We start from the raw sequence: 27,661 nt of genomic DNA, 5'->3' as shown, positions 1-27,661 counted from the left end.
CTATTAAGCTTAATCAGAATAAAGTTAGGCCTACATGTTTTCAAAAATCAGTCTGTGGCTCAACACCATGTTGCATGCCTTGGTTTTAAATCCTCTTATTACATCAGAGTTAAATTAGTAAACAAATAACTTATTTGTTGGGTGTAGGCATACAATGATTGGGCATTGGGCAAGCCTACCTTCAGAGAGTTCCAAATCCAACTCTGCGAGTTTGTCCCTTACGTCTTCTGGAAGCTTGGAGATATCTATTCCAAAGTCTGCCATTGTAAGACTAATAAAACACTAAAATATCTAAGAAATATCACAACACTACACATATATAACATACAAACAAAGCCATTTCGAAAAATTGTTGTAACCAGAACACCGACACAAAACAGACTGATTAGTTTGGACTGTTTGGAGTTGAAGTTGCCAACGTTTGCCGATAGCAGACGCCACAGTCGATTGTGTGAAATACAAGCCAATTTAAAAGGTTGGGCTTTATATGTAACAAAAGTATAAATCGAGCATATTCCTTTGTTAATAATTTATCGTTTATTTATTTATCCTAACGGTTTCTTCATTTAATACAGTTTGGTACTTATGAGTATAAAAACGATCTATATAGTTAGTTGATAGAATTTATTCAATAGAATTATATGAACGAGAGGTCGTCCAGTGGTCGAAACTCGACCAAAAATATGTAATGTACTCACTTATCTATTTTCACCCCACACTGTAAATAAAACATGTGATTGGAGTTTCTTCCATTTGTTTTGATTTTCTGTTTATATTTCGTTGTTATTTCGTAACCAGCATAGCAACGCATAAGATCCATGTTAATTTTTTCAAATTTTTAAACTCATTTTTTGTGCTTATCTTTGAGCCTATTTAAATTTATAAAGGGATTCTGCACACCTACAGGAAAATAGCTTTCCAACGGTATGCGTAGATTTTCCCTACGATGCACACGAGCTGAGAAAAAAGGTTTTAAAGAAACATGCTTGCCTATTAATATATAGATAGATATTCAAATATGTTATAACTGCCGTTGATTATTCTAAAAGAATTCTATGGGAGGCCAAGTATTTGACGATAAAAACTTGATAAACCCCGCTTTGCAGACTATGGTGAAGATATATCATGATTCTTGAATCGTCGACAAATCCTCTTGCAACGCGGGGATCCGGACATCATCCGTTTCTCACAGCGAGGAAGTGGCACCGTGTTTGTTAATGCTTGAAAGGAACCGTCCACAGTTATTAGTACCGGGGGATTTGGGCCCTTCCACCAAGTTGCTTCTTTTTATGATCCATACAGTTTCAGTTCTAATATCTGTGCACTAGAAGCTGTATGGTCCATATAAACATATATTTAAACAAAATGATGCCCAAAAGTATGGAACTCATCTTCAAACAATATGTTAATGTAATCTTACATCCGACGTTTTCTCCGCGATCAGCCGATCGGGGAATCGTCAATTTTCAACTGTAGAAGGGTCTTCTTTCTTCTAGAGGTGTGACCCAGGGCTAGAGATATACATGGTTGTTAGTAGTCCTGGGTGTGACCCGTGAGAAAGTGTGGTCATCAAACACAACGTCTGAGATGCGTTGTAGTAGGGCCAATGAGTAAGGTATTGTTTGAGTTTTTTGTTGAAGGTATGAGTTGGTGGTAGATTTTTTGCATAGGTTGAAGAAAAAAGAACCTGAATAGGTGGGGTTTTGTTGAATTTTTGAAGTCTATGCCGCGGTAGGTCGATGTTTTGTTTATTAGTGTTGTAGGAGTGTTGCTCTTGTCATGGGGTTGGGGATTTTTGTTTGGCCAAGATTATGGTTTCATCAATGACGAGGAAAAAGACAGTGAGTATTTTATGCTGGGTAAAAAAAAGGTTTGCAGTGCTCCGAGGGTTGCAGGCACAGTATTGTTCTCAGTGTCTCCTTTTGTCGAACCAGGATGCGGTTCATGTTCTTCGCTTGAGTGGATCCCCAGGCAACCATTTCATACCACAGAGTGTGTGGTACGCCAGATTTTCAGTATCAAATTCAAATTCGTTTATTCAGCTAAAATTAACAAAACATTTCTTGCATTAGCTAAGTCAAAAAAGTACAACTCAAGGCTACACATAAATAGTAAGATAGATAATTAAAACATAAGAAGAAGAAGTTATCTAATAAGCAAACAAACTCTAAAACCCCCCACACACTACCAGACCAGACCTCCAGACCAGAGTGTCTGGTCTGGTAGTGTAGTGTGTGGGCCGTGGGGGCTTAAGTCACCAGCTTGCAAACCCATACAAAACATAGAACACAAAATACAGCTCAACAAGTACGTATATGTTTTCTCAATCCTTTGGGTGCTTCATCCGTGACCAATCTTGTTTCGGGTTAGGACATTGCTTCATCGGCCCCAAGCAGAGAAGAGTGACCTTAACCTTCCATTTCATGAAATCCGTCAAATCTTTAGAATCCCGAATCTCACTTAACAAAAACAACATGCACCACTAGGCCTAAATCAAATAAAATCAAATTATCCTTTATTCATTTAAGTAAAATTGTACAGGAATAGAGTCAGATCTTACAAAATAAAATGTTTTACATTGAACTAAAAATAAGACAGAATATTTATTTTATTTGTTCTCCCAAAACTCTTCAAGAGAATAAGGGACAATTTTAATAAGATACTTTTTCAGACAATTTTTATATACCACATCTATGTTTTTTACTAACAAACAATTTATTCGCCTATTGACGTATCTGGAAAATAAGTTTCATTTCATTTCATTTTCATTTTTATTAAACGGCAAACACCATTTTACAAGTGGGTTTAACAAGATTACATTATACATTGTGCATTATACATACATACAACGACAGAGCCATTTGAAAATGAGCTAGAAACAGTTTCCAGCTTAAACACAAAATCAATAAGACAATCGATAGAAAAATCAACAATAAATAACAATAAAAATAAATAACAATATAAATAAATAACAATACAATACATAACAAAACAAATAAATAACAATCCCGTTATATTACAAATTATTATATATCAAGATATTAATATTCGAGAAGATAATCAATCAACAATAGAAATAACACAAATAATTGAAAGGAATATATCATTAAAAACTATAGAAAACAACAACAAGGAGTAACAACAATTGATAAAGGTTTAAAAAAATTTAACAGGGATTAAAATATTAAGAATGAAAACGATACAGTGATAAATCTCAGACAAAAAGAAAAACTTGAATTGACAGAATAATATTGCTTGGCAGTTAGCACTTCCTCTCACTGATTGTGTGGCCCTTTAGAGGCACAACCAAAAACACACTCACTTCACTGCACATGTGGCACTTGAAGTGTGGCCCTCTAGAGGCACCTCCAAAAGCACAAAGACTAAAGCTGGATCTGGTCAGCAGCCCACTTAAACACTACTCTCCTAAAGAGTGGCAATGAAGGCCCGAAGAAATCAAGTTGAGCTGCATTTCCCAGACGAAGTAAACGGGGAACTGTGCTATGGTAAGCGTAGGCAGTTGGCTGGTGATGCTTGGAGAAGGGTCGAGATCTTCGGGTGGAGACTGGGACATGAAAGTTAATCAGTTCAAGAAGTTCAGGACTGTCCACCTGACCATTGATGATCTTGAAGAGTAGTAGAAGATCAAAAGCGGCTCTTCGTGATGTAAGTGAAAGCACACCGTGGTCTACTGCAATCAAGTGGACGTTCACGTCGAGGTAGTTAATGCCATCTCTTACACCAAGCAGCCGGAGAAAGCGCCTCTGGACCATGTTCACTAATGCCACTAATTTGTGTTTACTAATGGACAACCACAGAGAATACTGAGGTCTCATGGGTAAAAATGGCCAGGCCACCTTATCGGCAAGAAAAAAAAAACAAAAAAACAGTATGACTTAGTAAACACAACACAACAACAAACAATATACATAACATAACCTTAAATAATTTTAAGAAAAGGTAATGCCATAAACCCTTGTATTAGTTTAGATACTTACTGCACAATATCTTTAATATGTTTAAATGAGTAATTCCAACTGCCCTCCAGTTTTTGATTCTAAAACGGTTTTGAATAATCATATCCGTGCAAAATTGTTGCATTTGGTACCAGCGTCTTCTTCTGCAGTTGAGGACTTAGCCACTGAGCTATGTGAACCTAGAAGCAATCAAGAAATTTTGAAATTACTTGTGGATGACAACTTGCTAAAAAATGCTGTAATTAATCTGTGAGTATGTTACCTTAGGGAGTATGATTTATCTATGATGTTACTCAAATAAATTATATTAGTGCTTTTATCAGCTGAAAATATGAACATCACTAGGCCTAGGTACATAAAATGAGGTTAGGCCTACTAACTATGTTGTTTACCTTTTGATTGCCAAATATTTTACTAACCTGAGGTTACTAACCTGTTGTCAATCATTCCTATATTTGTCGTGCTAACATTACGGTACAACAAAATCGGCAAACATTATCTTCCTGCACTTGCCGTTGTCAATAATACCTATACACAAACTCGCACATAAAAGGTAGGCCTATGTTGAAAACTTTCCAAGCCTAAATTGCAAACACAAAAATCAAAGTTTGCAGAACACCTAATGAATGAAAATCACAATGTAAAAGGTTGCATACATAATTTAGAGATATTACACAAAAGGTAACTTAACAAGAAGGAAGTTCTCGAAAACTTTGAAATATACAAAGCAATCAAAAATTCACCAAATAATGTATTGAATGAGAAATTGAATTTTGGCTCAAACATTTTATTCGACAGAGTGGCAAAACTACAGAACAATAGGCCTAGAGGAGATAACCCTCTGATACCCCTCCCCCAAGGGCAATGTCATCAAGTAGGCATCGGCTAACCTACACGTCGTATCAATCCCCGCAGTCTGGTTTTGTCCTTGGCCGGCCTAGATCAATTGTACATAATTTTTGTAAATCTAAATGTTTCTGTGTGTGTTGAGGCTATGTATAAAAATGTATTATTGACAATGGCAAGTGCAGGAAGACATGTTTGACGATTTGACGACTGAAGATTTGAAAATAGGGTTTTAACCCCGAAACTATAGTCATCACGACAAGTATAAGATTGATTGACGATAGGTTAGTAACTTAACCTCATGTTATGTCAATTAATCAATCCTGGAGGCAAATGTATCGGCCTAAATCACTAATGTTTGTAACTTACTTGTAAGGATTGTGGATTTAACTTAGGCTAACTTCCTAATCCTGGTTATTGTTCACCAAATACGATTAGCAAAAATGTTGTAAGTTTTTTTTTCTTAAAGCAGTAGGCCTAGGCCTATAGGCTATTTTGGTTTTCTGAAGAATGATAGTTTCTGGCAATAACGGATGGCTTTATTAGAGTTGGTGTTTGGAATAGTGTAAAGAAAGAGTATTAGACCTAAAAGAAAAAAATGTAAGTTAACTGGTAGAAAAGATTACAATCATTTGTCTGTAAATGTTGTTACCAAAGTCTGGATTTTATTGATATTGTATCCAGTGTTGGGAAGTAGCGCGCTACAAGTAGCGACGCTACAGTAGCGCGCTACTTTTTTTGTAGCGTTAACTGTAGCTACGCTACTTTTAAGATTTGGTAGCTTTAGCTGTAGCTAGCTACATTTTTGAAGTAGTTGTAGCGGAATTTTAGCTACTTTTCTCGCTACATTAACATTGTTTGAGATAGTGATTTTTATCATAACCTCAACCTTACGTGAAACAACCTCTTTCAAACTGAGATTTAAAAAAAAATTAGGCCTTACTTTCTTGGCTTCATACAGCTGGTTGCAGCCGTTTCATTCCCTATTACAACGTTGTGTGGACATGGAGGCCATTAAATGAGTGTTATCCACATTTTTGGCTCTCATTTCCTGAATTTACTACTCTATGATTACTGTCAGATAAAATAAAATCGCTAGATGCAGACGACGTTAAAAATGTTACCGGTGACAAGAGAAGCTATTGAATGCTTGCAAGTGATTGACAGGGAAATTAGTAATCAATTTAGTTTGTTTATTATACCGATAGTGTTTCAACTTGGATTTTAATGGAAACCAACACTAAACCTTAAAATAATGAGAAAGCTGGTCTATCAACATTTGCTTCAGCTGTTGATTGTGGTTCATCATCACAAGCCCTTCCTTGGTTAGATTACGAAGATTTTTCAAAGGTTTACTAAATTAACAAAGAGGAAATTACCTGATGTGATTTAAGATATGTATAGACTAAATGATAATTGTAACGAAAACATCTCCATATAACATGAAACTTACATTGAAAAAATAACATAGTTTGCTCCTGGTAACAGCTCTTGTATAGGACTATTAATTCCTAGGCTACCGTATGCTATGGTTTAAGACGAATACAAAGTTCCAAGTTCAATTATTAGGAATCCTATCTGTTTAGTCCTTGCAAGAACAAGCCTACTATAGCCAACTTGTTACATAGCCAAGTATGCCTACATGAAAAGCCGATTTCAGGATAAGTTACTGGATACTGTTTTCTGTACCAACTAGGTTGAAGCACAATTTGCCCTATGCATAATATAATGACAATAAAGGACGATTTCTTGACATTGAAAAGTGTTATTCATAGTACAAGTTAACTTATCACTTAAAAGTTTATAGCAATGTCGTTTTTAACATTAAAAGAAAGGCAATAAACTCCAATTTCAGTAGGCTAGGCTCTGTAACACAAAAAAGTATTTTTAAATAATCGTTTTACAGTTTTATTGGTCTTAATTGTTGGTATAAGACATCTATAAATGAATTTTTTATTATTTATTATCAATCAATGAGATGGGGACGCCCCATAGGTGCGTATTTTAACCCAAATATGAGTGAAGGATGAGTGTAGAACGGTGTGTGATGACCTGTGTAGCTTTGTTACTGACTAAGATCAGCGGTTTCATTAGTCAGGATCATTTATTTAAAGCCCAATGATCAGGAACAGCTGGGTCCAGTTTCGAACCATCAAAAAGCTACTGACTTTTCTTAGGATCGAACCGACAACCTTTTGATTACTGGGCGAGCACTATAACCACTCAGCTACCCAGCCAATTCTATATTAAAGAAATAAAATGAGCTTTTAAAATATAGTTTGGTTGTATGTCCTTTGAACTTAATGAAATTTACATTTAAGATGCTTAAAAATAATGCAATATTTAAAAATAAGTACTAAATATGATGGGACACCGAACTATTTGGTTCTGTTGTTGTAATGTTAGGTTTATAATGCCAAAAAATTAAATACAATCTAGGAATAATTTGTTTTCGAATTAATGTTAGATACAATACTGACATTTTTTTAATGTTTGTTCGGTAAAAATGTAGTTGCAATTAATTTTACATTTACCTAATGTGCGTGGAATAAAAAGTAATGTCTTTGGAAAAGTAGCTAAAATTGTAGCTGTAGCTACATTTCAATGTAGCTGTAGTTGTAGCTAGCTACTTTTGCGGAACTGTAGCTGTAGCTGTAGCTAAGCTACTTTTTTGGAAATGTAGCAGTAGTTGTAGCTAGCTACATTTTAAAAGTAGCTTCCCCAACACTGATTGTATCAGTAACCTTGCGGTCTTATTTTAATGTAGGCATTTAGTGATGTAATTGTTAGTTAAGGTACAGTAGCTCACTGCTTTTCTTACAAGAGTTTGGGTTCGTTGGGGCTAGCCAAGGCCCCACTAGAAAAACAGGCCATGCTGCAGCGCGGGCAGCGTAACACTACGTCACAGTGGTGGATAGTTGTACTAAAATCTTACCGTTAAAAATCTGACAAACAGCCAGTTTGGGTACCTAAAACATATGGGAAATGGCAGTGTATCCATCAACGAATCTATACACTAGTGTAGTGTGACATCATGAATCCTGCAGCATGGCCTAGTTGGGGCCTTGGGCTAGCTCGTTTAACATTTGTACAACAAATAATTTGCTGACTGTTGGATTAATTGTTAATCCGCTTGCCCTACTAGGCTTAAGTTACACGTGCCTTTTGAATCGGTTCAAGTTATTGTGTTTATCAACCTTTTGTTCCTTAAATCCTCAGTAGGATATATAGTTCTTGGAATTGAGACTATTTGAATGATTTGAAGATAAACCGAATGGAGGCCAGTTTGTTGGCACATTGTAGATATCTATCAAATTCATTTTATGCATGTTGAAATTGTATATTTTCTTTTAATTTCAGGAAGAATGATTGCATAACCAAACAAAGATTAGGAGGAGAGCTTTTTTATCGAGTTTCCTGTTCAGAAACTTCATTATGTGCTCAAATTACTGGCATGCTCCTGGAGCTAGATGTCTTTACAATATGTGAGCTGCTACAAGATGCAAATAAATTGGAAAGTGCTGTGCTAAAAGCTAAAGAAGAGTTTTTGAAATACAAACAGGTAAGACTTAGGCCCAATTAATCTTGCTGATAAGTTAATGCAATTTGAAGATTGAAGGTTAATGTACAACATTTGCTGCTTAATTAAACATATTTAGAAGTATTTTAAAATCCTACTATAATTTACTCAAAAGGTCTAGATTATTGTTTATTGGTAAAACTTTTATTTTCAGAAATCAAGTAAGGATTTAATTGGTGAAGAACTGTACGAGATAGTGCTACAGCATTATCCCAACCCTGATCTGGCGGCTCGGTTGACGGGAATGTTGCTGGAGCTTGACTTGTCGGTTCTTCAAACATTACTTGACAACCGTTCAGAGTTAAGCACAAGACTGGCTGTTGCATTTGAGGCTACTAAGACTATCAAGGACAATAATTAGAGCATGTAAGTTCTTAATTAAAATGGTATTTTAAGTTTAATTCATTGGTCCCTAAAATCTATTCTAGTTCTATCTCATCATGACTGGGACCGTGGCGTTCTTGTAATCCAGCTACTTGTTCGTCACGAAAGGTGGATATTCATAGACATTGATCTGTGGATGCGATACTCTCTGTTGTGGATTAGCGCCCGTACTAGTGAGTGCTATGACTATCTGATAATTAGACAAATTTGTAAATTACAAGGGAAAAATATGGTTCGGATTCCACTATTAACTGTAGGTCTCTGCCATTGGAAGTAGTAACTTATGGGCTATTAATTAAGGTCTAAGGAACATGTTGGCCTTAGTCAGTAACAAGACTACAAGATCGCGTCAATCATCTCCATTCATACATACTAGGCTTAAAATCTACCTTCGTATGGTTCCCATTTCAATAAAAAATAAAAAAAAAGTATTTAGAAAATCCTATAGGCCTACTCTAAAACATGCGCGTGTACGGGCGAACTTTTTGTTCGAGGATTTTTTATTTTTTGTCGATTATGGGGTATTTGGCCACGTAAAATCGATTAGAGTTGGTCACAATGCTGGGAAAAATCCAGTTTCTGTCCTAAAGCCCTTGAAAGTGACCATGTTTTTGGCAAATATGTAGCGGCACCAAAAACAGCTGTTACTGGCTATTTTTATCATCACGATTTGATTTGACAAAATAACTGTATTGGTTAGTTTGGACTAAACATTTGAAAGAATAGTTGTATTTAATTTAGCCTAGTTTATTAGGTAGGTAAATACCAGTGTTAAATGATTTTAAGGTTAATTTTCAAGATTAAAAATGAAAAGGGGAAGACCTCAAAAACAAAATATTTACATAATCTTCAAGGGAGAGAAGCTACAATCGACTACGAGAAACAACTTAACCACTTCGTCTACAACCGAGCCAGATCCAACCAGCTCATACCTCTCGCCAATCTCGTCGGCTCACTGAAGTCTGAAATTTCTCAAACCTATAAAGTCGCCATGTTGATGGATGAGAGATATTATTGAATAAGCATTATGCACCCACATTGCAAGCAGACAATATTAGACAATTTTAAATACCGAGCTATCCTTGCTACACTTAATGCTGAAGGTGGAAAGATAAACAACAAAATTATCCAAATGCTACAGGACCATGAGAAGGTTTGCAAATGTTTCGATTAATCTGTGTTCGATTTCTGTTTGTATAATATAATTACTGTAACTAAAGTTTAGACTAAATTTCACTTCTTTCTACCTTTACCTCTGTTTAACTTTTGGTTTTAATCATATTTATATTTTTTGTCTTAGTTAAGTCTGTAAATGAAACACAAAAAGAACAATAAATGATACGTTGTACTTAGTTACAGAAAATATCATTGCTGAAATGTTTTTGTGTCAACAGAGAAGATGGCAAGTGAGGAACACCAGCAGTTAGCAGCTTATATCAAGAGTGTGCATTTGAATCTACGACTCAAGTGTAGGTCAGTAGGTGCAGACGAGGCTTGGCACCAACACTGTCAGAATACAACCATGCTAGAGGTAACATGACAGCTTGTAACTGAACTCCTGCAACACTGCATAACACATAAACCAGTGAGAATGTTTAATCTATATATTTACCAACCCCCTCAACTTATGAACATAAATACAAACATAATAGTGCGTTATATTTATTTTTTATTCATATCATTTTTAACACACATAGTAAAAAGTAGTAGGTAGTGTGTGATGTGTGATAAGATGTGCAACTCAAGAAAACGCCACCCTTCTTGAACCTACCTTACTAATGATTTTTTTTTTAAATTTAGTCTTAGTGTCTAAGTATAAGCATATAGTAGATGTTTAAGGATAGTTGTATATTGTGTGTTTGTAAGTCTCTAAAAATGTTTTTTCGATGTTTTTCAGAAATATGCAAACAACATGCGCCTACTAGCTACTGAATTTTGGGAAAAGAACAATTACAAAGATAAGGACCTGTGCAGAATACAATGGGTGGTTGATCAGTGTGTTGAATATTTCTACTCAACTGGCCAAGAAAAAGCATCTGTCAAAGAGGAAAAAATGTACAAGCAATATTTTGGCACCAATTTAGAGCCAAAGATAATGAAACCGGAACCAGTTTTAAAATTATTGGATGTTGGAAGTTGTTATAACCCATTTGCCAAGTTTCCTATGTTTAAAGTGACAGCTGTAGATTTAATGCCTGCTACTGAAGATGTAGTGAAATGTGATTTCTTATCAGTAGCAACATGTGATGAAGTAACAGCAGTGGAAAATCCGTCTTCAGTTTTACCAAAAGTATATTATGATATTGTTGTGTTCTCCTTGCTTTTAGAGTACTTTCCCAGTTCCAAACAGAGATTCAAGTGTTGTGAAAAAGCATTTGAGGTATTGAAGACAAGTGGACTGCTTTTCATTCTTACTCCAGACTCTAAACATGCCACTGCAAATTCCAAAGTTATGAAAAGTTGGAGACTTGCCTTGTCATCCCTTGGATTTTGGCGGGTCAACTATCAGAAATTAAAGCACCTTCATTGTATGGCTTATCGGAAATGTTCAAATTCTGAAGTTACTCGATGTTGGTTAAGTAAACAGAACTGTGGCGCTAAACCAGAGGATTTATTTTACATCCCTCAGGATTTTAATGAATATTTTGGTAATTCTGATCAAGAGACAAGCCATGAAAGATCCAAGGACGATAATGAAGTTTTAGCAAATAACTTTACTTCTTTGCCAGATTTTGATATTTTTACATAAGGTTCGCTACTATTTGTTTGGATAACAATGTCTTGTTTGTAAGGGAATACAGTGGAATAAAATACTTTTTTTATTTGATTTATATTTGTGTTCATATTTTTTTTACCAGATCCGTTCAGTATTGAAATACAGGAATGTTTATTTTGATGCCACTCCTTTATATATAAAAAAGTCCTTATTCTCTGTTACTTTTCCTGTAAAAGTGAAAACTTTCTATTATGATAGTTCTGATATGAATGAGTGACGTGAAGTATCTAGTGACTTAAACCATCTTCAGTCATATGACTACTTGTTAAATAAATATAACAATAATAGTGTATTACACTCGAGTACTTTTTCTGGGGATCAATATTTGTCACGTAGAAAGGTTTTTTTTAATTGTTATTTAACCGTCTCAAAGAATGATAAGGTGTGGAAGATCATCCCTGCCCAAGATGTCCTTAACTTAAAAAACTGCGATGATAGATTGTTAGTTTTTGTGTTTTTTATCAGTTCAATCAGTCAGTTTAAGTATCCATACAGTTGCTTGGACTGTACAGTAATTGACAAAGAATTAGTTTGATGAATATTACAGTAAAGTTTCAACATGACAAAACTGTTCTAAAATGGTGTTCATAATCCTCATACATAAACAAAAGTACTCATTGCTGGAAATTTGTTCTGGCACCTTAGAAAATATCAAGATGATCCTAAACTGTTGTCTTTATTTAAGTGTTAAGAGTTCTTTTAACTGTTACCAAGAATCAACAAATAAGTGACACGTTGCTTAATTTTTACGCCTACTATTTTTCTGACAAGTGGCAAATACAAAATTTGATACAAAGACTGTAGCCGATCTAAGCAGCCTAGTGTCATGTGGGCCGGAATGTGGAGAGAAGATATCAGTGACTTGGCAATATGGCGTTGTTTGGCCTTCAGGTTCACTTAGTTCCACTATTAATGAAATCAGTCTTGTTAATACATAGCCATATATTGTATAAGTATGCATGTAATGATCAGTTGCAGCTCTCTGAGTTGCCATTACTAGTCAACAACTCCGGCATTCGACTACGGACAAGAAGAGTACCGGTACTCAATTTGAAGCCCAACAATCATATAGTAGACTAAAATACTTGACTTGTCAATTCACTAGTTGATAGCACTCTAGTAGAAAATCATTTGCTCTTACTTCCCATTTTTTCATGACAACATAACTTTTTTGTGGATGACCTGAACTAAAAATGCAATTTAGTGCGATAAAACTGTAATAATGCTGTAATGCACTGATTATAAAATTATCATAGTAAGACACTGAGGGAAATATTTCAAAAACTATCAAAGTATAAAAAACCAAACAATTTATTAAACATATTATTTGATACAAAATGATTCAGTTTTTCCTTCGTCCCTGTCCTTTCATCTTGATTCTTTTACTTTTTCCTGGCCTGAAGTTTTTAGCGCTTTTCTTTCCTGGCTTCATCATCTTGGGTCCTTTTCTTCTAGAAGGCTTGTTGTAGTCATCCATACTAGCCGAACTCTCCTTGGTGTTGGCCTTTAATCCTCTCTTTTTTCCTCCAAAACCAAATTTAGAATCCTTGTACTGCCGTTTCATCTGTGACCTGAGTAATAAAGAACACTATTGAAATCAAACAAATAGAAACTCCTTTAATAAAGATTTTGTTTGATTGAAATAACTACCACAGGCTACAGATTTGTGAATTGTAAGTGTGCATGATATCTAAAGCTTACACTGTTTTTTGTGTCAACACAGTGCAAGTTGGACTAATAAGTTGTATTCTCAAAAGACTAAGAAGAAATAGTAAGTTATATTACGTTATTAGCCCGGTAAATGGTGTTTTAACATGCGAGCACGACAGTTCCGTTCAAGTCCAGTAAAGCTTGCCGGGCGAGTAACGTACAATACTTTCCATCATACTACACAGAAAAATTAAATCAGCACATTTATTTTAAACTTATAACACAATTTATTTAGGATAGGACATAACATAAATTATAATATTTTTATATTTCAGAAAATAAAATAGCTGTTTATTTCATCAGCTGACTAAGTGCAAAGTAAAAGTACGTTACGTTACTTTTCCGTGTGTATGCACAGCAAAGGGCAACTTTCCAGCCTATCAATACGGATGGAAAAGTGCCTGTTTCTGTGTAGCATGATGTAAAACTATTTACATTAATAGTGTGCACACATTATCGCCATCGGACTTACCATGACACATCATATATACTGTAAAACTTTGGGCTTAGGGTGAATTGATACCACTATCATACTGATAAGAAGAGGCAGTTGTAACCTAACACTAGCTAGCAAAATTATTGAATCCCCTTCTTATACGTTACTCTACTTTTGTCCTGAAAAATCTGAACATATCATGGAAATGTAAATAGTTAAACACTTTCCAAATATTAAGGGTCAATTTACACAAAGGAACTAAGTGACATTCAAATAAATGACAACACTTACTTTGTAGGCCCTTTTTTGGGATTTTGCTTCTGAGGTTTTTTGTTCTCCAAGAAGTCTAAGTCTTTACGTATTCCTTTCCTAAACTTTTTCACTTCATCCAGCATTTCTTTTTTCTCATTCTGCTTCTTCAACTTTCCTTCTTTTTGTAGCTGTTTACTTATCTTTCTCTGTTGGCGGATATTTCTGATCTTTTCTATCCTTTCAGTTTCAGCTTGTTTTTTTGTTAAAAGGGCTCGAACCTATAAATAATAAAACAAAGATATTATCATTACAGATAATTTAGGTCTAAATATACAACAGTTCTTGACAGTTTAAAATATATTAATTTTATGACTTACCTTTTGCATGTGAACATCGGTTTTGGCCATTTCAGCAAAGTAGTCTTCTGGCCTTTTGGTAACCACCCCGAGTGCTTTAAGCCTTGCTAGTCCCTCCAACACTGCGGCCTGGGCCTGTCTGTGAAATGTTGTCTCCCTCTTGAATTCATTAAGGGCTAGGTTCTTTCCACTGCTTAAACTTTGTGTTTCTTGTTCCTCAATCTACAAGTAAAGTTTAGGTGTTATAGAATTTTATATTTAGCAGCTGGTTCAATAATTGTGTTATTTTTTACTTTGCCAAAAGTGCAAGGATTAAACATGAAAGAAATTTATCAAGCAAACAAACTTACTCATGGAGAAACTGTTAAGGCCTGAAAGATTAATTAAACATAGATCCTGAATTCAGTTCAGCAGTTCAAGATTATCAACAATGGTTCAGCACATTTAAGAACTTCATTTCCATCACTCAAGATAATGACTAAGAAAAGCTTCAATTGCTCATCAATCATGTGACATCATCCATATTCAACTACATAAGCGAAGCAGAGGATTATAATGAAGCAGTAAATATTCTTCAGAACATTTTTGTCAAACCTATAAATGAAGTTTTTGAAAGACATCAACTTGCAACAAGGAGGCAAATTGAAGGGGAATCAGTCAGTCAATACTCAAAAATTTTAAAACTTTTAAGCAAACAGTGTAACTTTAAATCAGTTTCAGCTGAGAATAACAGAAATGACCGTATTCATTGCTGAACTTTTAGATTCAACTGTTCGGCAATGACTTTTAGAAAGCCCAACTCAAGCTAGATCATTGGAACTAGCCCAACATCAGGGCAGATTCTATAAAGATCTTCCAATTGTAAACTATGTAAAGGAAAATAAAAATTCCAGAAACTCTTTTCTGTATTACTTATAAATATACCATAACTATACCATATTCAATACATTAAAACATCAAAATAAATATTTTTATTCCCTGAAATTTGGATGGTTTGGATTTAGAGCATTGGAACAGTGATTGGTAAATATATTTCACCTGGACCCCAAAGAACGTACTGCTTATTCAGGATTGTATGTGAGTCCCGCATTTAACTACACACAACCCACATGAGGGACAAAAACAACAGAGTTAAGGTTTTTGGGTTCCAAAGAGTCAGACTACCTCCAGCAATGAATATAGAACCTTAAGAAGCGAAACCGCCATATTAAAATAGGCGACGCTACGAAGATTCCCACCAGCGGCAGTTCACAAAGATTTATGTAGGAAGTGCTAGCGTCGCGAGCCAAGTCTTCGTGAACTACGGCTAGCGGCAATCTTTGTAGCGCCGCCTCTTTTAATATGGCGGTTTCGCTTCTTATAAGGTTCTTTATTCATTGCCTCCAGTCAGTGCTGGACTCACCAAGTCTAAGGTGAGTGAGCCTGCAACAACGCTAACTTAACTGATGAATTATACCTCACTTACAATCATATAGTATAGAATCATAGTAATGGTTTATAAATAACATTTTAGTTGCTATTTTAATTAAGTAAAGTTGAATACAACACAATATACCTGGACTGCTATTTCTGGTGCTAAAGGGGCTGGTTTACAAACTAAATCTAGTCGTTCGAACCAGTTGAGATCCTTCTTAATTTCTTGTAACTTCTGTCTAAGACCTGCCTGAAAATGAAAAATTTGACCATCAAAATAAATCACAAAATGTAAAACCATTGCCATACTACTGCATTAAACTCAGATCCAATCTTTTAACCCTCCGAGTGTCCATAGTTTAGGCCTTAATGTCCGCCTATTTTTGGCGCATTTGCAAGGTTTTATTAAAACGGATCTGAGAAGCTTAAAACAATGTTAATCCTACTGTTCTATATACCATTTTGTTTAGAAAATCATGGGCTTCAATATCTATACTATTATAAAAAAGAGGTGGTTGCTTTATGTGTGTATGGGAAAAGTAAACTCGAAAAATACTGGTCGGATTGGGCTGAAATTTGGCATGATGATAGCTCACATTCCCGATTAACATATAGGCATATTCTTATTTCAAAAATCCTTTCGGGCTCCGCCCCAGTGGCTCTGGAGTTTCCCATGTTAACCTTATGAGAAATGGAATAATTATTGAATCTTAACAGCTGTTTCAATTAAACAAGTTGGTTCTGTTCTATGATGTTCAATAGCATTAAAGTTACAAGGATTACCAACAGGGTGCAGCACTATTATTTCTTTTACATTTATGACAACAGCTAATTTGCAACCAAAAGGTGAGTGAGCGTAGCGAACGAACTTCAACGTGGAGGCGAGTCAGCGTAGCGAACGAGCTAACCTGAAGGCAAGTGAGCGCAGCGAACGAGCTCCAACCTAAAGGTGAGTGAGCGTAGCGAACGAGCTCCAACCTAAAGGTGAGTGAGCGTAGCGAACGAGCTCCAACCTAAAGGTGAGTGAGCGTAGCGAACGAGCTCCAACCTAAAGGTGAGTGAGCGTAGCGAACAAACTTCAACCAGGACGTGATTGAGCCATGCGAACGAGATAATCTTGAAAATTAAGAAGTTAAACGGGGCAAAGCCCGCGGGTTACAGCTAGTTATACATAAAACATAAGACACATCTGTTTCAAAAAAATTTTTTAGGTAAAAAAAAATATTTTGGAAAATTTCAAAAAAAAAATAACTTCGCGCTCAATGAAATTGTATAAATTATAGGCCTATAAATATTTGAAAATAGCCACTTTGTTCTAAATTTTATGAGGATTACAAATATATAATAATATAAGGAAGTAGATTTGCAAATAAATAAGTTATTGGCAAAAAACAGATTTCAGTACATAGCGTTTAGCTAAGAATGCATAGCCTAACCATAGCTAGGAATCTGGCTGATAATTTACATCAATATCACTACCTACTTCTTCAGGATCATCAACCAGCCCTTCAAAATCACTTAAATCTTCTTATAATGCACCACGTATATCACTACTTTTGATTTTTAACACTAAAACAATGATAAACGTAATAAAACACATCAGTCATCGGTCCGAGGGTAACCTAGCTATTTACAAATACGCACGTCAGCTGTCTGCTACAATTACGATCGGCTCGGAGAACATACAGCGCTGAGACAGACCTCTGGAGAAAGCTTAGAATATAACGAGAAGAACAATACCTAACTCGATCCAGTTCAATCCGATTCAGTCAGTCATAGAGCCTTCGCCGAAAACGATGTTCGCGCGTCGAGAAATCGACGCGTGACACTACACAAAGTGTGTCGCGCGTCGATTTTTCGACGAGTGACACTCGGAGGATTAACGATGACAATAAAATTAATGTGTAACTATATCATTTTTAGCAAAGTACAAGTACACCTTTTTTTAATTATTCCACAATATAAAGTCTTTGAGGTTTACTAGTGAAGAACCAACAAATCAAACCCATCTTTTAATATTGCGCAAAGGAAAACATTATGACACTCGACTAAAAGTGTTGCCTATTTGCTTGAAAGTGAGATCTTACTTCAAATGAAACAATAGGCCTATTACTTAATTTTATAAATTTTTTAAGTAAATATAATTTGTTTTTTCGCTACACTACTTTGAAATGGTCTTTTTTCGTTGCATATTTATCACCTGCAAAAATATATCATTACATTGTTTACTGGCAAAAGAATGTTTACGATGCGAAAGTAATGTTTACTTTTTTTTTGATTTTGCTAACATTAACAAAGAAATATTTGTTATTGTTTTGTCAACTGTTTCCATTTTCAACAACTTAAATAAATATTAACTTTAAATTGAAGACATAACCTAAAAAATGCTATGAGTTTAGTAATGAATAAAATAATTATTATTTGTAGTGTAGCGAAAAGTAACGTTTAAAACACGAGTGAAAGTGGGTCTATACATATTCTCGACAATACAAAGTGCTAGATAAATATCACACTTCAAACATGGTCTCAAATGTGTAATGACTCACTTTCTACTCTTGTTAACTATTACAGCCTAGGAAAAAGGAGAGTTAGACAATAAAAAAACATCCCCTTACTTATTAATTTCCTATCATTTCTAATATTTTTTTTTTAATTAAAGAACAGTGTATTTTGCTACAAACTTGTTCTTCAGGGTTTCAACGCATCACATACATAAACTTACGGCAGGGTCAAACTCTGAAGACCAGTGTTTGTGATAGGGACCACGGATGCATTAGTTCCAAAAATGTATTTTGATTAGTTCTATCTTTTTTTTAGAGGTTATTTGCCTGTGGGAAACAAGCTTTAACTTAAATCTACTTCCGTAACTTCAAAAATCTACATTTATATAACTAGTGTTTATTTTATCCTGACCACCATTAGTGTTTCATTAAGCATGATGCAAAGAAAATTTAAACCACTGGGATCTTAATCTAAATTTTGGTCACCATTAAAAAGACTATAGGCCTATCTGTTTTTGCACATTAGACCTTCTTTTTTCTGTGCGATGTCCATCTTTACGTTAATTTAATGCAACTTATAACTCTTTTAAAGTTTAATTTAGACTCTTTACCATATTCCTAGACATTTTTATTTTTAAAAAAATTTTATGTAGCGTATTTTTAGCTTAACTATTTTTTTTAAGAATACTGTAGTTTTAAGGTAAATAGCTACTTTTAAAACATAGTTTACTCAAGATTATTAATGACTTATGATAAAGATTACAACTTTGTTTCTACATCAACATCTCACTAAAATGTTAGTGTCTATTGATAATGTTATTTATATTATCTATGTGTGTGTGTGTTGCTGATAATTCAAAATATAGCTTTGATGTTACAAAATCCCACATACAGATAGGTCTAATTAGTTCTATTTAGAGATAATATTACTGTATTGAGATAAATTATTTTAACTGTCTCATCATGATGATTTAGATAAATAGAGGCAAAACTAATATCTTTCTAAGTCTGTTTTACAAATTATAGGCCTACAAGTTCGTAAAAGTCTGTTTTACAAATTATAGGCCTACAAGTTCGTAAAATAAGATTTCTTTTAAGAAATAACAAATTTACAAATTATATTAAATCTAAACAAATTAGTAATCTAAATCTAATTCTCATGTTTTAGTGACCAAATTTATTTAGAAATATGTTTAATAAAACAGTTTTCCACAGTCAAACAAATATTTTATTCACTACAGGCTACCACGTGATACAGTTGTTATCAGACTAAAAGAAGTTAAGATGTTCCCCTTTTTAAATCGGACACTATAGTCACTGTCAGGATCCTCAGAAGATACGTCGAGGAAAGCGCCCTTTGCCAATCTAAAGACAAATATGCAAAATAAAAAGATCAAAAACGGAAAAATTATAAATATAAATAAATTCTGATTGATTTACTACAACAACAAAGTCAACCCATCAGGGTAAAGCAAGTGTACAATGAAAGAGATGTCCAAACAGCTAGAGTTTTACTGAGATCATATCTGGTCTTTTAACCAGAATCAGTAAAACCTCAAATATTACTGAAGAATAATTGGTTTGGACCAGTTTCAAATCACCAATATAAGCAAAATATGTTTCAAACAGTTACACAATGAAACCTGTACCTTCAGATTACGATGTTAGCCCTGGGATTAGTTTAACTGATTACACTTGATATTTTTAGTTAAGTCACTGCAGGGATGCTATAACTCAAAACTCATTATTAAAAAAAAAAAAAAAAAAAATCATTGTAGATGAAAACTTACTTTTTGGTCTTTTTGCTCTACTCTTTTAAAAATAGTTATATGGCGTTATCATCAGACGACAGATTTAACATGCAACAGGACAGTATCAGCTAAAATATCGAATCGAAGATGTTAAAGGTCGAAATAAATAATTTTGTTAGTCTCTGCACAGTCTGAGAAAAGGTACCTCTTGTCGCTCAATGTTATTTCGCCATAACAAATTACCAACAACCATCCCAGCCAGTGATGAGTAAAAAGAAAACGCAATGTATGGGAAATGTTGAGTTTATCAATGTTATTTATGTACAGTATATGAAGAATAGTTAAGGCCGCCCCCTTAGTACTACGACATTACAATGAAATTACTCATGTAATTTTTCTGGCCAGATTTGTAAATAGGTATTACTTTAGCAACTTTGAATTTGTCTGGAAATACTCCAGTAGGTTTAAAAATGTTTTTAGTGGCCATAATATTTCTTGTAAATTATTTTTAAGTAATTTAGCTGGAAATTTGTTGTACCCAGGAGCCGAGCCGCTACGCATTTCCCTAACACATGCGATCACTTGGTTGTTGGTGACGGGCTCCAGTCGTAAATCATGTTCCACCCTGTATAGTATGTCGTAGACTATCAGAGGCCCGACAGATGGTGGCAACTCGCTTGCTAACTTGTTACCAACATTTGAAAAATACACATTGAACGAGTCTGTAACCACCCTGACATTGCCTCCACCGGCCTCTGACGGACACCTTCAAATCAAAGCTTTCTTACCACATCATTGATGAAAACTTTTTTCTTTTCCATCAATCGGACATTCAATCCAGGTTTGAGCAGCCCTTTAGCAAATGCATGTTGAAGCTGGAAGAAAATACAAATTTATTTATATATTTGATGGGGGACTTCAGGCATCTAGACAATAGCAGGCAAGACAAATATTTTTAAGAAAGGTAAAAAGTTATTATTACAATGAAGGAAATTGTCTATATAACACAATACAGAGAGCTACAGCTTCATATAATGCCATCATTTGTTGGTAACTAGGGTATTTTTAAATCAACATTCATGTAATAGCTATTTACGTTACAAGAGTAGTAAGAGCGTTTTTACATCACTTAGGTGAATGTTATAATTCACCTAAGTGATGTAAACACACACTTGCGTAACGTGTAACGTACAAGATTTTAATAAAGTGGTTTAAATACCTGCATAAACGTTATCCACAATGTTGCTCACGGCAACCGGTTTCAATCCACAATAGGGATCATCATCAGGCCGATCAGGATGTCAAAACATTTTCTCTCTTCTTGCGAAGGTCGTCAAAAGGCGTAAAAAACATGCACATATAGTCACAAACACAAAACACGGACATTTAACATTGAAGACACGGCCGAAATTATTGCTACGACTCATCCCCGGCGAAGGTATAGTCTAGACTGCCGGTGGTCAGTGGAATCCAGTCGTACAATCCTTATCAGCTGTTTCATTGAGGTCTACCCACCCCCTCCATCCACACCCTTCAATACCTTGATTGCAGTGTCATAAATACAATTAGACGAAAATGACAGCTTGTCGTTCAGGACGTTCTGATGATCCGATTTTACAGCTTTATATATTTCAAATTCTTCTAATGTGCTTGTCTGAGATCTGTCTTTTGAGGAGTGTAAAATATGCATATTTCTGTGTATATCTGAATAATTATGGTTATTTGAAACGAGGTGGTCAGCAAAAGCAGATGTCTGGGTTATGGTTTTCTTGGGCAAATGTTCCTTGAATCTCTTTTTAAAGGAGCGAGAAGTCTGACCGATATAGTACTTTTCACAATCGGTGCATGAAAGACGGTAAACTCCAGTTTTCTCATATTCTGGAGTTAAAGTTTGGGGTCGCTCTTTCAATAAAGTTCCAAGATTGTTAGTAGTCCTGAACGAAACTGTGATATTATCTTTGGCTAAAAGGTTCTTAAATTTATTGCTTAGAAAATAACCATATTTAGCTGATAAGAATGTTTTGGGAGCTTTTGTTTCGTTTCCATTCGAGTTTTTATTTCTATGTTTATAAATCAGATTATCAATAATTGAGCTTCTGTACCCATTAGCGATGGCTATATATTTTAATATGTTAACTTCATCTTCATCTTTGCTAAATATGGTTATTTTCTAAGCAATAAATTTAAGAACCTTTTAGCCAAAGATAATATCACAGTTTCGTTCAGGACTACTAACAATCTTGGAACTTTATTGAAAGAGCGACCCCAAACTTCAACTCCAGAATATGAGAAAACTGGAGTTTACCGTCTTTCATGCACCGATTGTGAAAAGTACTATATCGGTCAGACTTCTCGCTCCTTTAAAAAGAGATTCAAGGAACATTTGCCCAAGAAAACCATAACCCAGACATCTGCTTTTGCTGACCACCTCGTTTCAAATAACCATAATTATTCAGATATACACAGAAATATGCATATTTTACACTCCTCAAAAGACAGATCTCAGACAAGCACATTAGAAGAATTTGAAATATATAAGTAAAGCTGTAAAATCGGATCATCAGAACGTCCTGAACGACAAGCTGTCATTTTCGTCTAATTATATTTATGACACTGCAATCAAGGTATTGAAGGGTGTGGATGGAGGGGGTGGGTAGACCTCAATGAAACAGCTGATAAGGATTGTACGACTGGATTCCACTGACCACCGGCAGTCTAGACTATACCTTCGCCGGGGATGAGTCGTAGCAATAATTTCTGCCGTGTCTTCAATGTTAAATGTCCGTGTTTTGTGTTTGTGACTATATGTGCATGTTTTTTACGCCTTTTGACGACCTTCGCAAGAAGAGAGAAAATGTTTTGACATCCTGATCGGCCTGATGTTGATCCCTATTGTGGATTGAAACCGGTTGCCGTGAGCAACATTGTGGACAACTTTTATGCAGGTATTTAAACCACTTTATTGAAATATTGGTTATCCGGAGGCTAAATCACAATGAAACAAGATTTTACCTGACCTGACAATAGGGGGTTACGTACAATATTTTTCATTATCCAATTTACTCATCTTCTAACAGTAACGTTCTTTTACAAACAAAAGCTAGGTTAGGAAAATACTTTAAAGCATAACAATAACATTTAAACGCACAGCTTATTTCTAGCGTTGAACGTCGTTGGCTCCCTAGAGGCACATTTTATTAAGTTGATCACTCAATGTTATTTGAATGGGTTTCAATACTTCACCGAGTGAAGTGGTTTACATCATGCTTGGATATCGAAGTTTAACACGGAGGGTTGGGTAAAAGAATAAATAAGCTCTTTTTAATCTTGTAAACTAATTTATGAACGAGTTTGATACACTGGTACTTATGAATTTTGTTACGATGATACACAGCACTACCGGTACCTACCTAACTGGTGTTTCTAAATTAGGCTACTGGAAATTTGAAAAACAAATTACAATTAGGCTACATTAAGTAATATTATTATAAAAGAAATGTTCTATAAACAAGTAACAGATAGGTTGAATTAGGGCCTTCATTTTTTTTTTTTTTCTGGAACATTTCTCAGAAGTGTGCAGTGTCGGAAATATTATTTGTTAGTAAATTAAGACTTATTCTTTTAGCGAATTTCCCATATAGGGAATAAGTTATTACTGTAGTATTCATGGTAAGACCTGGACCCAGGACTGATTTAATTTTTAATTTTGAGGTCCCTAGAGGCCAAAAAACACCATCCGTTCAAATTTAGGCTATATAAGTTATATATATATGCGTCCATTAGCGCGATAACTCTAGCAAAAATTATCCGATTTTGATGAAATTTGGTACAAACAAAAAAATGGGGTAAAAATGGGGTTTTTCCCATATTTGACCCTAAAAACTAAAGATTTTGGAATTTTTTTAAACCTTATTGTAGAGCTTAAAAAAAGAAATAATTTAGTATATTGAAGTGCTGTTGTATGCCTAACGGTCACAGAAAAAAATGCAAAAATAGTGTAATTTAAAATTCCCATGTTATTCTTCAAACGGAGGAAATGAAAACTGTTGTAGTTTACTTGTGTATGGATATATATTGATAAAATTTGGTAAATTTATTTACTTCATCTATACTATTGACGAAAGGTCAAAAAACACTTTTTGGTTAACCCTTTGTGGCCGGTTTAATTTTAATAGCAAAACTTACTCAGATCATAATTAAATTTGGGCAGATTAGCAAACTAAGATAAAACAACATTATTTTTAATATTTTAAACTTTTAATCTGTTAACTAGCTATGTTGTTTTTTTTTTGTTATTTATATGTATAGTATTACAAATTAAAAATGTATATTTTAGGCATATATGTTTTATGTGTATATATATAAAATATATCAATATATAAAAATAAAATATAAAAAGCTAAAAAATTCATAAAAACTTACAATAAAAAGTTTTTAAATTGAAAAATATATTTTTTTTATTGTTTGACATGTATACATATAAGAAAAAGTCAACCACACCATAATAAAATTGGTTTTACTTAAATTTTATTTATATTTTTGAGAGTGTGGTACTACCACGACATATAGGCCTACCGCGACATATATAGGCCTACCACTTCCCCTACTGCTACATGGCCTAATTTCTTCAAATCCCAGCACATCACCGAATACTAAATCTAAATGTTCACTTGAATCATGTTGTTGTATATCTTTACTAGGCGAAATTGTTTTTTCAGGTGAGTGATTTTCTATCTCCAAACCTAGGCCTACAGCTACAACTACATGGATTGTAGTTACCTGACTGCTACTGGTTACCTGGTAAGCTACTGGTTACCTGACTGTTTTGTGCATCTGCACCAATGTCAAATGTAGATGAAAAAGGCTCATTAGCTTAAAAAAATACTTTTATTTGCAGTTTGTTGTATATTTAAATCATGATTATTGAAATCAATATTATCATCGAAATCATAAACAAAATTAGAGTCTACAGCAACACCAATTGTGTTACCAGCACCTTGTTCGATTTTAACACCATCAATCACTTCTTCATTTTCATCACTTTCACTTGCGTTACTATCATTTTCAATTATAGTTTCATAATTTCCAACACTATAACCACTAACTACACTCAAATTATCATCTTCTAATAGATTTTCAATATCATCATCGCCTAGACACTCGCCCGCACGATCCATGTTTGTTTACAACTGTCAGCTGTCCAGAGAGCAACAATAAGTCATGGACATCGTTCGCTAAATTCCTACTCCAAAGGCTTCTAAATAATACTAAATATAGAAAAAGGCTATAGCCTATGTAATAAAATGAAAACCCTAAAAACGCCACAGAACAGTATCTTTAAGTAAATAACAGTATTTACAATTAAAAAAACAACTTATTTAAGTGCTGCTGGGTATTTCCCGGGTTACGACCGTTCGGGGCAGAGTATAAACCCGGGTCATACCCGGCATACGACCGCAAAGGGTTAAATGTTCTCTAACACTTAAAATTAGGTCCTGTTAATGAACTAATTGTTCTTTCAGTGCTGCCTTATTTTATTGAATAAAAAATAATCTAAAATATATAGCCTATATACTTACTTAGGCCTACATAAGTTATTTTAACGGATGGTGATTTTGATTTTTATGGGGACCTCAAAACGAAAAAGTAAATCAGTCCCGGGTCCATGTCTTCCCATGAGACCTACGGTAGTACCGTAGCTTATTCCCTATAGGCAATGAGAAATTCACTAAAAAAACATCGGTATTAAAGCTCATTCCTAATTCTAAGTTTAACAACACTCTAATACTTAGGTAGGTTAAAGCTTCTGCTAGGCCCAGATGGCCCTACTGGTAGGTACCATAACATTAACACAGAGGATGGGCCTACGCGTCCGGTAACTGGACGTGGAGGATTAAGTTAGGCATCCGGCAGTGACGTCACTGGGTTGTGGGGGACCGGAACGCCATTACCCCAACGATACGATGTAGGCCTATAGCCATCGGTGTTCGTGGTGTAGTGGATAGAGTGCTCGACTGATATACAAGAGGTCCCTGTTTCGAATCCCATCGGTAACTTAAACTTTTTGTCAAAGCTTTTGCTTTGAATGCCATTTCTTCTTAACTGTGCATCTTTTGTTCGAATTTTTTGCATTCATAATTTTATTTAATTAACAGAATTCAACCTTCATTCGATTTTTTCATTAACAGCAAGTTTGGTTGGTTAGGTTCGGTTATGACAGTAGGCTAGCCTACAGTAACTGCCGCACGCCTAATACCTATACTCTGCATAACATTAAACCAGTATTTACCTAAAAACATCCCAAGTTTTAGCTTTAATAATCACACAATAGTTCACATGAGAGTTAAGGCTTACCTCTGAGTCAGAGTCAGAAAACTCTGAGGAACAATCAGATGCTGTTGGAACAGGGGATTCCTGATTTAACTCATTATGCATATCTCGCATTACTGACAATTCTCCATAGTCAGTTCCCTCAGAGTCATAATCATCAGATGAAGGTAAAGACATTATTGTTATAAATAAGGATACTCCCAAACGGAGAAAATACTTTCTTTCTAAATAATGTTCTGAAAGAATGCTAAAAAAGAATGTAAATTAACCTAACCTTAAAACAGCAAACAAACACAAGCCAGAACACTCACGAGAGTCACGAGTCACGCTGGCTGACGACGAGTGAAGTGAAGTGAAGTGAGTGGCGATTTGGCGACTGGCGGCGAGTGGAAGTGATTTAGTGATTGATTGATTGAATGACGAATGAAATGACTCGGAGTGAAGTGAGTGAGAGGAGGAGGAGAGTGACTGACCAGCAGGGTTGCCAAAGTTGCCACTTGCCAGTCAAGCCATTAGGTCTACCGGGTCTACCAACCGTTCTTTTAACCTGATCAAAACATTTACGGACTGACGGGAAAATTCCGGTGTTGGTCTAAACCGGTTAAACGGCAAACTTATATATCTATAATCCTGATTAAATGGTTGAATAAATGAAATGACTTTTTACTACTTTTACTTTTTTGTACTTTTTACTGTTGTGTATGATTCTAATAATTATTTTTTGTAATTTTCCCGACAATTTTTGCTCGTATAAAATCCCTTAGAAAAACCAAAATCCCGCCCAAAAATCATACCCCCCCCCCAAAAAAAAATATTGATGGATGGCACAAAATGCGCCATGTCCCCTCCCTTCTGCTCACCCCTGCTCTAACCCATTCTATAAACCACTATTTTATGCATGGATAATTTCCCAATGCACTCAAACTTGCAGCTGTAAGGCCAATTCTCAAAAGGGGTGACCATACGAAATGTGATAATTATAAGTCCATTTCTATGCTTCCGAGTTTGTCCAAGATTATGAAAAGGCTGTTTTATAGAGCGAGAGACTCTGGGCATTCTCCCAAAAGAATAATATAATATTCAATGATCAACAAGTTCAATATTTTCCTTACTGAACCAAGTGGTGCAAAATTTGTATACAAAGTAACGCTTTATGGGTATTTTCTTCTATTTGAGTAAGGCTTTTGACATGATTGACTATGACCAGGTGACCTACTAGCTAAATTAAACAAAAAGGGAGTCCGAGGAGTAGCCTCTGAGTGCTTTTCGTCATTTTTAAAAGGCAGGAAGTGGAGGCAATGGTTGAAATTCAATCCATTTTTTGTCCTAAGACGCTAGGCACGAGAGCC

The 27,661-nt window shown here is 34.9% G+C and overlaps 3 protein-coding genes across 8 annotated transcripts in view; 1 reads left to right on the top strand and 2 right to left on the bottom strand.

The window, feature by feature from the left end:
* The window catches only part of LOC128993812 (disco-interacting protein 2-like), a 368,811-nt gene extending 368,445 nt beyond the window's left edge, over positions 1-366 (bottom strand). For all 3 annotated transcript variants that reach the window (XM_054417839.1, XM_054417836.1, XM_054417840.1), the window contains exon 1: positions 180-366. In XM_054417839.1, the coding sequence (XP_054273814.1) occupies positions 180-264 (85 nt within the window). In that variant the 5' untranslated portion in view covers positions 265-366. The remainder of the gene's footprint in view (positions 1-179) is intronic.
* A 3,629-nt stretch (positions 367-3,995) lies between these two features.
* LOC128994439 (S-adenosylmethionine sensor upstream of mTORC1) lies at positions 3,996-11,612 on the top strand. 4 transcript variants are annotated; one of them, XM_054419011.1, is made up of 5 exons: positions 3,996-4,226; positions 8,184-8,385; positions 8,558-8,769; positions 10,182-10,260; positions 10,685-11,612. In XM_054419011.1, exon 5 carries the CDS (start codon positions 10,700-10,702, stop codon positions 11,534-11,536), a length of 837 nt encoding a protein of 278 aa, XP_054274986.1. In that variant the 5' UTR covers positions 3,996-4,226; positions 8,184-8,385; positions 8,558-8,769; positions 10,182-10,260; positions 10,685-10,699; the 3' UTR covers positions 11,537-11,612. The 4 variants fall into 4 exon arrangements, with proteins under 4 accessions (XP_054274986.1, XP_054274984.1, XP_054274985.1 ...); XM_054419009.1 differs by having other exon boundaries at positions 10,182-10,318; XM_054419010.1 differs by lacking the exon at positions 3,996-4,226 and adding an exon at positions 4,866-5,107 and having other exon boundaries at positions 10,182-10,318.
* A 1,244-nt stretch (positions 11,613-12,856) lies between these two features.
* On the bottom strand, positions 12,857-26,642 carry LOC128994502 (probable rRNA-processing protein EBP2 homolog). The gene is made up of 6 exons (XM_054419098.1): positions 26,337-26,642; positions 20,771-20,857; positions 15,873-15,980; positions 14,339-14,539; positions 14,001-14,239; positions 12,857-13,134 (listed from the first exon to the last, which is right to left on the bottom strand). Exons 1-6 carry the CDS (start codon positions 26,487-26,489, stop codon positions 12,906-12,908), a joined length of 1,017 nt encoding a protein of 338 aa, XP_054275073.1. The 5' UTR covers positions 26,490-26,642; the 3' UTR covers positions 12,857-12,905.
* Between the last annotated feature and the right edge of the window lie 1,019 nt (positions 26,643-27,661).

The sequence above is a fragment of the Macrosteles quadrilineatus genome, unplaced genomic scaffold, assembly GCF_028750875.1.
Source record: "Macrosteles quadrilineatus isolate MER2022 unplaced genomic scaffold, UCM_ALF_1.0 Scaffold_5__1_contigs__length_97177068, whole genome shotgun sequence".
In the NCBI taxonomy this organism is placed as follows: Eukaryota; Metazoa; Arthropoda; class Insecta; order Hemiptera; family Cicadellidae; genus Macrosteles; species Macrosteles quadrilineatus.
Note: the sequence above shows the minus strand (reverse complement) of the source record. Positions and strands in the feature narration are given on the sequence as shown.